Below are 13,450 nucleotides of genomic sequence, written 5' to 3'. Positions count from 1 at the left end.
TGCAGCGAGACTCATCACTGGATCAAAAAAACACTCACATATTTCCCCTGACTTCAAATCCCTGAACTGGCTGCCTTTCGAAGCCAGAATACATCTGAAAATTGCCTGCATGATGCACAAGGCTATACACCTGAACTCACCCGGCTACCTCACTCAGAAGCTGACTATCTCTGGCGGCTCCAGAACCACCAGAAGCACAAACAATCTTCTGCTAAAGCTGCGAAGATTACGGAAGGAAAAAACTTACAAACGCTCCTTCTCAGGAATGGCGCCTAGGATCTGGAACTCACTCCCTCCTGAAACCAGGCTCATCTCCTCTACTCTTCGTTTTAAGAAAGAAGTAAAAGCTACCCTCGTGGCTAAATACTCTTGAGCTACTACTTTTGATTTTTTAAGACTCTGCTTCGATCTGTACTACTTGTTTGATCCCTCTGTACATGTGTTTTACTTGTATTATTGACCTACCTGATTGTTCATGCTCTCCCTCTTATTTGTACTACTTGCATTGATGACCTTCCTTCCTAACTATACTCCCTCATGTACCCACCCTACCACCACCACTGGCCTACCCCTTGCCTTTGTAAAGCGCTTTGTTATCTGCAAAGATCTTGTTCGCGCTATACAAAAATTTCAAAATAAAATAAATAAATAAGCAGATGTAGGCCCAAAAAAAGAAATCCAGAGAGGCTGACACACCGGAGGGTGCCATCATTGATATGGAATGGTAACAAGTGCACTGTTCTGACTCAAAAGCACAACATCAGCTGGACCTACTCTTTTTTATCCTAAAACAAAAGTTGTTAGACACCACTGCGTGTGATGACTAAACATCGCTCTGGAGCGTTCCTGGAATTCTGCCACGAGGAGGCAATTGACTTCGAGAAGGGTTTTGATCCTGTGCACTGTTCTTCTCTGTACTAATTACTGGCCTAGATGAACCTTGTTGGCCTTTTCCAAATATATGTGTGGGTCTTATACATGGAACTTGGATGGGTCAATGGTGCTTTATCTGCTCCCGTTCCAATCTAAACAGATACACAACAAGGGTGTCCCCTTTCACCTCTTCTGTTTACACTGACTGCTAAACCATTAGATGAATGGTGTGGTTCGATCAGTGGCTTCTATGTAGGATCTGATAGGAAAGATAGAATCTCGCTATATGCAGATGATATTTTTGTGCACATTCTGAGCCCTAAACACTCACTACCCAGATTGATGTGTATCTTAGACATATATGGGGACGGTTCCGGACTCTCAGTCAACTGGCAGAAAACAGTCAATATGCTGATAACAGAAGACCGTTCTGACTTAGATGGGCTGCCACCTTGGCGAAATATAAATATATTTCAAATTTTGGGCATACAAATTGCCTCTGCCCCCATTAGCCTGGCAGCTAAACATGGACACCCTTGGTGACCCCTATTACACGAGATATGACAGTATGCAGGCATCTGACACTCAGCGTGGCTGGTAAAGGTGCATTTTTCAGAACTTTTTCACTCCCTCCTTTAATATATGTGCTGCAGAAATACCAACACATGGTACCAGGTGCCATGTTCCAGTCCCTGCAACCCTCCACTTTATAGTTTCAAGGGTTCTCCAATGTATCCTTTCAAGGGGAGGCGGACATGTCCAGAACACTCATTGGAGTATCTGTGCGCCCTAGAGGGGTCGATCTCGAAGCTGGGGAACCGGGTCTCAGCAGGGACGCTCAACTTCCTGTAATTCTGTACAAATCACTTAATTTCCCCGTGCCTAACAAAAATGAATGTGTTCATCTGTAACAAAACTGGTGCTCATGTAAAGCGCCCTGATACTGATATCTTCGGGTCACGTTCCCGCTATATAAAACTCATATCATCATCATCTTTTGGAAATGTGTTTTCTCACCTTACGGTGGTGGGTTGGGCCTGGTTAGTGTTAGATTATATTATTTAGCTAAGCAAACTATACCTATAAATGACTGGTTATTCGCAGACTGAGCCGATAAGTCTGTGGCCTAGAGCTAGAATGTTTTTAACAATACAGGGTCCTCAATTTACTATATAATTCATATCGATCACATGACAAACATGTCCCTGGTATAGGGCACTTAGGTGGTGCTGTGTGTGGGGTTCCGAGAGCAGACTCTCCACTGTGTAGGGGGCGTGGCTCTGACATGCAGCAGCTCTCAGTGGCTTTCGTGCTTGAGATATAGGAATCTCCAAGCTGGGAGGCGTATGGGAAGGCAAGCACATGCAATCATTTGATCAACTGGTGAAAGCCTACCCATGCCCCAAGAACACCTCTATACTTACTTCCAATTAGGCCACGTCTTAGATGCCCATTCGTGAGGCAGGGATACATTCCTGGAATAAAACCCATTGAAGACCCACCTAACACTTGCGGAATGGAACGTAAAGGAATATCTCAACTTTATTGTTCACTGATGCTCAATACTCCAGATACACTCAACTAGCTCTGAGATAAGAAGACACAGGACACAGGCCGTTTGGAGGATTACTGAGGGAAGATGTCCCCATGGGTCCTTGCTGTATCTATGTGCCTTGAAATAATCAAATTACAATACTTCCGCTGAGTTATGATCATCCAACTAAATTATATGAGGTGAGTACATGGGTAAATCCTCACTGTCTGTGATATGGGGGATACCCGGGGTACTTTTACTTACCATATGGTCCTGCCCTGTAAAACATGCTTATTGTCAACGAGTGCATCATTTTAAGGCATTAATTTGGCATTAATTTTAAGAAAAAGAATGGATGGTTACTACTGTAGAAAACACTGTAGGAGGCATGCAAACCAGTGATAAGAGGCCTGTTGATATCCAGGCTGTGGGTATGGACCAAAAGGGGAAGAAACAATGCTTAGACCTTTTAAAGAAGATACAGGAATCGGATGAGGACCATGTATCCCATCACGAGACCCTAACATCTAGACAACTGCAGGTCAAAAAAGTGGAATATAAAGCACTGCTGACTAAAGGACCCTGTGCATGATATATTGGGAAGGTAAGATTGCTCCATGAAATGGGCCAAACAAATTGGGAAAGCTTTTAGCCTAGCTTAGGAGGAGAAGGAAGTGCCTTCAACCCATACAAAAAATAAAACCTCTCGGACCATTGAGGAAGATCTGGCAGCAGCAGAGGAATTTGCAGACTGTTTCCAATTCTTCCAGAAATCCAGGTTAAACTGTGATGATAGTGACCTCCCTGAGTTCATCTCGGATTGTCCAACAGGTTGCCTTACTGAGGCTCAGACACAGGACCTGGAGGAAGTCATTACAGTGGAAAAGGTGCTAGTGAGGGCAGGTGTCCTTCACCAATTTGATGACATATGCAAAGGGAGAATTAATGTGGATCAGGGCTAGTGTTCTCTTTCAGGCGAAAGTTAATAGAATTGACACAGACAACCGATATGTCCAGATCAAGGGTTGACTGTATGGTTAACCAGTGATAACAGGAAGCATTTATGTCCCTAACACGGACCAGGCATAGTTCTTAACTAAATAGTCTGATGTCCTGTTGGAGTGGTCTGCTATGGCTGTGGGGAGAGGACTTCAACAGTGTCCTGAGGCTTGGCCTAGATTGTTTGTTTCCTTACCTCCCCCAATACATTCACATTGACGAATGCCCTGTATCTCACGGAATGGTTCAGACACTGGTATTTAGTGGATGATTGGAGCTGCACAATGCCTCTACCAGGGTCTACTCCTTTTACTCCTACCTGTATGATTTGCATGTTTACATTGACCGCATTGTTGGCTCCACAGACTTCCTCCCACATATCACACATATCGATTTTCTGGGGCGCACACACTGAGATCATAACCCTCAACTCCTGCATTTTGACTGGAAATGGAGGCCCCCCCATACCCAAGTGGCGTTTACAACCGACAGATCTAGAAGACCTCCCTTTTACACTTTCCTAGATACTGCCATCACTGAAATTTTCTAGACTAACACCAACACTGCCAAATCCTGTTGAATGAAATGGGATGCCTTTAAGGTAATAATAAGGGGACTGTGTAAGGGGACTGTGTATTCGCACCACTTGGAACATAAAGCACCAACTAGATAAAGGCATCATGAAAATTGAACACGATCATTTGCACCCAACAGGTTCCCACCCTCCGAGGTTCACCTGACACATGCACAGCAGGAACACACTTCCCCGATAGAAAAACGTGGTTGCTCAACTATGCAGCCCACTCCGCCAGGACACCCACCAGGGCTGACAGTTTGGATCATTGCTGGCTTAGCACATCTGATAAGAGCAACTCCGTCATCCAAATCTGGAGCTGCATGTGACCCGGGGGAGCTCATCAGCACACAATGTGACATACATGAGGAACTGACTAACCATTACTCCTGTTTGTACCAAACAATTACCACATCCACTATAACTGACGTTGACACATTCTTCACTGGCATCACTGTTCCCCAAGTGATGCTCAAGCACAAGGCAGTACTTGACAACCCCCTTACCCACTGGTAAGCCTGCCTACCGAATTCTGGAAAGCATACACTCCACTACTGGGGCACGCCTATTGGCAGTCTATAACAACGCACTCCATTTTTCCTGCTTGCCGGCTTCGTTGCATGGCGCAATACTTATATCTCTCTTCAAATCGGGCAGGGACCTGACTGCACTAGGTTTCTGTAGACCATTAGTCCCCTTGAACACCGACTACAAGATTCTTGACAAGATACTTTCCGACTGTCTGGTGCCTTTCGTATCGACATTGGTAGAGCCGGACCAAAAGGATTTGTCCCAGCCCGCAGTACCTCACTCAATTTGCATAGATTTTTCAGGATACTTGAGCATGCCCCTGATCCCTGGCCCCCATCAGGCTGCATGGTGCTGGATCTGGAGAAAACATTTAACTCTAACTCCCTGGAATGATCCTTCTTTTTTGAAGTTTTACAGTGCTATGGCCTTGGATTCCAATTCGCTTATCTGGTAAACTCCTTTACTCTCTCCCATGGCACAGGTAAAGACTGGTGCCCTTATCTCTGAACCCATTCCAGTTGCCAGAGGCACACACCAGGGTTGCCCCCTCCTTTTTTCACTAGCTATTGGACGGTAAGCTCTAGCACTTCGCATCTGTGGCCACACCTGGGAAATTCCACTAGGCGATGGCCTACACTCATTATCACTTTATGCTGACAACCTCCTGTTATACCTCAAGGATTTTGCAGCAATACCGTAGGTCATAGCCTTAATTTTCAAATCATTTGGGGCCCTGTTAGGTCTGAAGGTCAACAGGACCAAATCCTGTCTCTTCCCATTCTATCCCGAGATACCAGACCCAGCATCCACACTAGATGGTATTCATTTGCCTTGGCAGCCAAACATGTTTTGATCCTAAAGTATTCAGCTCAATCATTTTCCTACTGATTTATATGATGGGAATCCCACTGGATCCCTGACATGAGTGTGCACTCAAGTGTGATTATGGCAAAACTTCCCACTCTCAGTGGCAGGTCGCATCGATCTTATTAAAATGATAATGCTACCTCAGTTCCTATACTACTTTACCAATTGTAACCTCTACATTTTGAAGCCTTTTTCACCCCACTTGAGAGGCAAAAAAGGGATCACTGATCTGGCACAACACACGCTGCAGAGTGGCGCTGCAGAAACTCTAGCTACCTACAGATAAGGGAAGGTTGGCAATTCCCAACTTCGAGCAATATTATATGGCCTCCCAAATTCAGTGGATAGCGCAATGGATGGCTGGCTCATATCTAAATGATACTGCCACTGTCTAACAGACTGAGACCAGTCAGCTCTACTTCATTTATTTCACCCCTGGATAACCAACCCGGATGCATGGCCCTGCACTTCTAAGGGTCACTTACTGCTGCTATAAACATTGCCTTTTTATCACCAAAAATAACCACCCATATGTGCAAGCACTTGCATTACTCAGTACGCCACGTAGAGGCCTGATTACATTGCAGGCTGAACTGATCACTTGACATGCTGCAGGCATCCACACACTTGGAGACCTGTTCCCTGATGGCAGCCTCATACCACTGGGGTCCCTGATAGAGGATGAGGGACTGCCTCTTGGTGAATTCCTTCTCTAGAACTCCAGAGGCGGCCAGCACGGATTAGGGTCGGGGAGCAGGAAAGGGGGTAAGAGGGTTTAAAAATGAATAAAAATCACTTACCTGATGCCGCATCTCTCCTCCATGTCTTAATCACTGCTCTCCCCTGGGGCCAGAAGAGGAAGCACTCCTTAGCCAATCACAATGCTGCAGTGTAGCATTGTGATTTGTCTGAGCGGTGGTTCTGCGCCGAGCCACGGAATGGGAGCATAGGCATGTTTTTCACGAAGCCTGTAATGTAGCCTGCGTGGAAAGCATGTAAAGAGTGCATGAATGTATGGCCAGCCCGACAGGGCTCGCCGAACATTCATGTGCACTTGGAGCGGGCCACTCCTCCCCCTGCTCCTTTATCATCGGGACAGCACTGCTCTGCTTGTGAACCTGCTGCAGCAGGAAAAAATAAAATGATAATAACCAGAAAGTATTATCATTTTATGTTTCCTTTCTTTCACTGCTTCATAGAAGTGGGGCGGCACTCCTCTGCCTTAGCGGGGGAGCCACTGCTGTATACCACACTGGTAGGAGTACTGGGGAACATCTGGGGTGATGGGCAACAAGAATGCCCGATGCATCTTACCATATAATACTTACACGTCATGGGTGCAGGTATGCATCTGACCCACTGGTTCACTGATTTTCTGTGCACACACATGGCCCTATCACTTCTCCCTCTACGCTGCCACTGGGAGGCAAATCCAGGCCACCCATGCACGGATAGGGAATAGAGGTTAGCTTTGGAGAGCCCAACTCGCATTCCATGGAATGCTCGCTTCTACCTTATACAACACTATATCCTCCATAGAGCATACCTTACCCCACACAAGATTAACCCGTATTTTCCACGCACAGATGCTGCTTGCCCCTGATGCATTCTCATTGAGTTTTATATCTTACCCTTGCTATGGATTTGCCCACCTTTATACTCATATTGGCACAAGGTCAAAACAAGCCTCGAACACTGTATGGGCGCCCAGTGCTGCATACCAGGGAAATATGCCGTTATGACGAAAAAACATAGAACCACAGAGTGGTTTCTTTACCTAGGCCATTTATTAGCCAAGCACCTAATCATGTGAAAATGGAAATCCCCCACACACCCTACACATTTAGCATGGGAGCACTCAGCGAAAACCTAGGCACAGGCAGAGAGTGTCATCCTATTCAATGTTTAGGGTTGAAATAGCATGGGATCATTCATTTATTCAAACACCTTAAAATAATAACATTACCTGCATGAATCCCAAACTTTATGATATCCACAACTTAAGTAAGCATTGGAAGCATATGTAACGGACAACAGAGACATAACAGAAGAACATGCTGCTGGACACTACTATGCACTGAAGGGCAGGTGGTTTCCATGACATACATCACGTTAATGAACAACACATGTAAGGATCTGATGAAACTGAGAAGTAGATGGAATGAGGACATATCCACACTGAAGGGTGTCATATGGTAGGAGGTCTTTAGCTTATCCAGAGAAGTATTGTTTATGGTTAGATTCAGGCTGATTCAGCTCAGGATTCTGCACAGGACGTGTTACACCAGGGAACAAATATATGTTACACCAGGGAACAAATATATATATATATATATATATATATATATATATATATATATATATATATATATATATATATATATATATATATATATATGTATATATATATATATATATATATATATATATATATATATATATATATATATATATATATATATATATATCTGGAAGATCCAAAAGCAATAGATACAGGAATGCTGGAAGAGGGCACCTTCATTCGCACACTGTGGGACTGTCCCCTAATGAGGAACTATTGGAAAGTAGATGCAGGGAATCACAGACCTAGCTAGATACTGGAGTATCATCAAGTACCATCAAGTACCATTACGTTCTTATTGCAGCAAAGAGGGACATCGCCAGAAAATGGGGTAGCCCCATGGTACTAATGATCAAAGAATGGATCAGGGATATCGATTGATGTATTGATGAGGAATGGGTGATCTATCAAAGCTACAGATGCTTCAGGAAAGTTTGAGACAGTTCGGGAAGCCTGAGTGACCAAGATGGTGATTGGGCAATATGGATTACCATGAATGGCTATTATGTGTCTTTATTTACAGATTTTTGCTATTGTCATTTAGGATTATCAAGAAATGTGTAAGAAAAATAACCTTTCCGATGTTACACCTTTGCTGGCCCCTTGAATGATTGTTCCTACGGAAATATCAATATCTTAATTGTGAAATCCTTATAACATCTAGGATCAAATGACAACTAGTATTTCTAGCCCTGTTTGACTGCCTGAAAGACTAATGCCTACTCCAAATACTTAAGGGATGGACATTTTCCCAGTATTGGCCTTCTCATAGTCTTCTGTCTCAAAACCTAAAATAACTCTGAGGCAGCACTATATCCGAGGAAAAAGGTATGTTTGTAGTGACTGCCTTAGTCTCCTTTTTTGCACGTACTTCCTCCTCTGCCAACAAGTGAATTATGCCAATAGCCTCCAGTATAGCTTCAAAGGGTGGATCATTTGTTGCTCCAGGGAGTCTAAAAAAATCAGCATCTTGATTACACACCAAAATGCCAGCCATACAACAGTGTTTAATTCCTTAACTTCAAATTTAAACTTTGTCACCAAATTACACTCTGCAATCGACAGATGTCAAGATCCCGACAGTGCAAAAAACTTTGAAAGATCATGTTTCGACCAAGAGGTTGAACTCTTCCAACTGTAACAATGGATTACTGTCTTAGATTCAGACAAAAACTCAAAAACTAGCTACTTACTCTTTACAATCACCACTGTCTATTACTTTATAATTGCATCTTGTAAGAAACACACTGGGGCTATCTTTGTGGCATGCTTAAGTTATGCACATACTTCACACACATACATAAGTACTGGAAGTATACAGGAGTGTTTCTCCAAATTCACTGGTGTGCCCACATTTCATTCTGGAACCAGGCTACCTCCTTTTACAACATTCTTAACTGGCATACACTCAACGGATCTGGTCTCATCAGGCAACATGATCATATTGCTCCATGGATCCCACTTAAGCCATATCCAGAAGGTTGATGGATGCTAGAGTACAGTATTGATATGAAATTCAATAAGTACACAAGACAGAATACACAGAGCCTTAGATTGATGTAATAGAATGCACAGAAAAAATGGAAAGCCTCTACCTCGTTGTCTTGCTGAGCGGCTGCCACATCACGAGCTACACCACTGGTCACTTCTGAGACCTTTCTCTTTATTTTGATGAGTGTCTGTTTTACATTCCTGCTCCATCCTTTGATCATTCCCTCTTTCATCACAGCATCACCACCGGGCTCTGGTTCAAATGACAATTCTTCCTGGCATTCCCTAATGATGCTATCCTGGAGTGGAAATGAGGATCACAGTCAACTGTGTATCTGGAGAAGCAAATCTCAAGTCAATGAGAGCTCTATATCTGACATTAGCCCCCAGCCCTACCTCCAGTCTCCACCCCATGGACATATGACCATAGAGCTTGAGATTCAAGCTCCAGAGTGGCTGAAGACAGACAGGTATATTACCTCATGGTGGCATTGACTGCAGTCCAGTCTCCAGTTTCCACCCTATGGACAATGACCCTAGAATGTGAGATCCAAGCTCCAGAGTGGCTGAACACAGACATGAATATTACCTCAAGGTGACATTGGCCGCAGTCCAACCTCCAGTCTCTGCCTCATGCATAAATGACCCTCAGAATTTGAGATTGAAGCTCCACTGTTCCTGAAGTCAGGCATGAAAATTAACTCGAGATATGCCACTTTGCGAGAGAAGCTTGCTTGAGGAAGGTAGAGGACTGTGCATCAAAGCAAGAATCCAAGACTGAGGAAGAAATGTGGAACTATGTGCTACAACCTTCTTATTTCCATTTTAAATCCACAATTTTATGCAAAATAAAAGACCATAAACAATAGAGGGAATATGTAAGGTGTGGCTTTGTGTAGGGTGCCCAGAGCAAGGGACAGGAATGTTGTGATGCCCTTCTTTCTCTATGGTCAAGAAAGCCATGTTCCCTTAGATATGCAAGGATAAATGACACCCCTTACACCTTGTTAGGTAGTACATGCAGTGCTTATTTTTGAAACAAATAAGTGGAGGTACCTAAACGTTTCTTAGGAGGCCGGTTCCCGCTTCCAGAGCTAGCATAGTTTGAATCCACAACTGGCATACCTGCTGCTTGCATGGAGACCACACACAACTGTATGGCAGCAAGCAAGCACGATCAGTAACAGCCTTACTGCAGGAGATTTTGGGGCAGAGAAGAGAGTTTCTCCTCCTGAGAAAATCTTGAAAAATGTTGTCAAATAGTAGATTGGAGAGAAAAATGTTTACTTAAGTTAGCTAAAAAACCACAAGGGCACCCTCAAAGGTCACTCATGACAGTTGAAAATGTCACCCATTCGGGTAACCCTACTGGACTTCCGACAGTACAAACCATGCTATCATCTGACGGTGTACTGGCCAAAATCATTGAACTAGTTACTTATCTATTGACTTTACATTCCTCCAGTCCACCGGAATAAAGATCAACCTCCTCCCTGTTCTTCTTCTGAGAGCTCTAAAAGGGGGCAGGCATAATGGGACCCAACCAAACTAAATTGAGGGACGGGGGAGAAGACGTCTTCTTTAAAGGATCTACTCACAGTAGCATTTTCATCACAAACTAGAGGTGGGGGAATAGAGCATGTGCTAGTGATGTGCATGGATATTACAAAGTGGGGGAAGCTGACCTTTTAAATTTTGGATACCGCAATAGGCTGTTCCTCAAACTCATAACTCGCCATTCCCACCAATGAGACAACAGGTGGCCGAGTGAGCAGTCCAGGGCACTCTTTATGGAAACTGGAGCTGGTATGCAAGTGGTGCCTTGGATTGGGCACATCTGGATATCACAGAGCAGCCAACTTGAAGTGAAAAATGAAAAAGTGCAGGTTTGCAAAGCTGCAATGAAGAAGATATGCAGACAGCGAGGGGCAAGTACATTCTGAAAGACAGATAGAAATAGAGAGAATGGAAGAGGAAGGCCAGAAATAAGATAGAGGGGGAAGTGAGAAAATGGTGACTATATGAGAGAAAAGGAACGTAGAAAGTCGGACAGAGATAGCATAGGAAAGGAAATGGGGAAAGATACTGAGAAATATTGGATGATAGTAGATTAAACAAAAAGCACAGGTTAAGACTTTAAAGTAAGAGAGGAGCAGAGAGAGAGAATAAACCAAAGACAAGCCAGAGGAAGAGATAGGAAGATAGTATAGAAAGCAGATATATTGTGAACATCATACTTTCTGCTCATGTGGTTTATTGTAGCATTCAGTGAGTTGTGGCCAATTTAATGGCAAACTAATTAACTCAAGACTGAGGCATCCCTACTGAAATTGAAACCAGTAGGCTGCAAGCCAGGTAGATATCAATGGCAAGAAATGATATCCCACCAACGGTTTGCAGTGAGTGTACATTATGGACTGTTGCGTTCGGTTTTAGATTCTGAATGAATTTCCCGATTCATGCCCTTATATAGGTACAATTCGCATTGCCCTTATATAGGTATAGAAATCTGGTCCTTATTTAGGCATAGCACATACTACCCAAATACAGGCATGGCTACTTCCATCCGTTCATCTACGTCACAACAATTTCTTGGAAAACTAGACTCTTAAGCCGTTGGGTACTTCCCCTTGCTTAAATATTGATTTGTCCAAGAACTCATTATTATACATGAACATCTATTCCTTAGGGGTTCATTCATGACGTTTATATGCCCGACTTTACGTCAATACTGGCATTCCTAAACACCTTCAAGGTATAAATATACCTTCACTTGCTGTGGCAAATCATGGTGTGGGTTGGTGCAGTTGGACTACCTACTTGCACAACGCAGCTCGCAACAGCAAGTGCCGAAGGAAGCCAACTCTCCAGCTGACGTACTGACCAGAAGCTGTCATCCTCTTGCAGAGAAATCCAGCTCCAGTGTTTCTGACTCACCTTGCGAAGTATTGTAAGTAAAGTAAAGAAATTCTTTATTGCACGATTAATAAAAATCTTTGCAATTTGTCTAAAAATACATGGTTGAGTACTTTTGCAAAGCACATAAAATAGAAAAAGAAAATAAAACTGGTCAATTTAATACAATAACATCAATGTAAAAACGTTTCAAGATTTGCAATGTCAATAAATATCAAAATGTAAATATGTACAAAAGCAAATCAGAGTTTATCCAGTTCATGGACTAACTGCTGGGTTTAGAGCGGTGTTTACATACTGATTTCATAAAGCGAACGAGTCTACAGGCTAATTGAATTCCGTCCCCCTTAAAGCTTGCCAACAGGGCTTGTCGGCGGGTTCACAGATGTCTTTGGTTCCAAAGCTGTGTTAATTGTCTCCTTCGTTCACTATCTAGGGCTTTGCAGCTGTATAGCAGGTGCAAAACGTCCTCCTTTGGGTCTTCGCAGAGACTTTGTGTTGAATTCCAAGCGTCTCCACGGGGGAAGATGTTCCTTTGATGGTATTACCCCCATCCTCAACTGCAGAAAGGATTCCTTCGACGTCCTTGAGAATCCATTGCCTAAGTATTCCTGTGGTAGGTGCCTGGTGTAGCTCTGGATCACAAACCACCCGTGTGTCCTCCTGGTTAGTGCTACTTAGTCTTCTTCCAGGGATTTTATCTTCACAGTTTTGTGAACAAGACGCTTAAAGCTGAACGAGGCGCTTAAAGCATTTGTTGGAAATTGTGTCCCGAGACAGAGATACCAACCTCTCTCATTCTAAGGTACGGAGCTGATTAGAACCTAGAGAAACCTTTGGCAGATTCTTGGCAAAACTAAACTTAAGCTAAACAGCACCTACTTCTTCCCTCGTACTATACCTAAGTTAGGTACACTGGGGTAGGCATATTTTAGAATCACAAGTTGAGTATTTTAGCCTGTGTTATTTATGTATGTTTTTTATATAGGTCATAGAAACAGAAAATGCTATTACAGTATTATTTTATATAACTGTTTACTCTGTACGCATTTACTTTGCATTCTGTCTAACGATTGTAGCAGTTCACTTCTCTTGCATGAGAAAGAAGACTGTTCAATAAACCATTTTTTATTGAAATGCCCGTCTCTATTTGCTATGCAACTCTGTAGAAACGAAGCATGCACGATTGACTGAGTAAAATAGTTATCTATTGTTTCACGACTCTGAAGATACGTTTCGATTCTTAGGGAAACAAAGTTGTCATGTTTATGCGGTTGTCAGAAACTAATCCCTTCTTGTTTATTCGAGAAAGTTTCTAGTGACG

General features: G+C 43.2%; 1 protein-coding gene across 1 annotated transcript in view; it reads right to left on the bottom strand.

Moving 5' to 3' along the window:
- Positions 1-13,450, bottom strand: part of LOC147679761 (uncharacterized) — a 204,905-nt gene that overhangs the window by 139,821 nt on the left and 51,634 nt on the right. The window contains exon 4 of the mRNA XM_086942475.1: positions 9,315-9,509. Within this exon, the coding sequence (XP_086798601.1) occupies positions 9,315-9,509 (195 nt within the window). The remainder of the gene's footprint in view (positions 1-9,314; positions 9,510-13,450) is intronic.

This window comes from Lissotriton vulgaris, chromosome 11 (assembly GCF_964263255.1).
Source record: "Lissotriton vulgaris chromosome 11, aLisVul1.2, whole genome shotgun sequence".
NCBI classification, from domain to species: domain Eukaryota; kingdom Metazoa; phylum Chordata; class Amphibia; order Caudata; family Salamandridae; genus Lissotriton; species Lissotriton vulgaris.
Note: the sequence above shows the minus strand (reverse complement) of the source record. Positions and strands in the feature narration are given on the sequence as shown.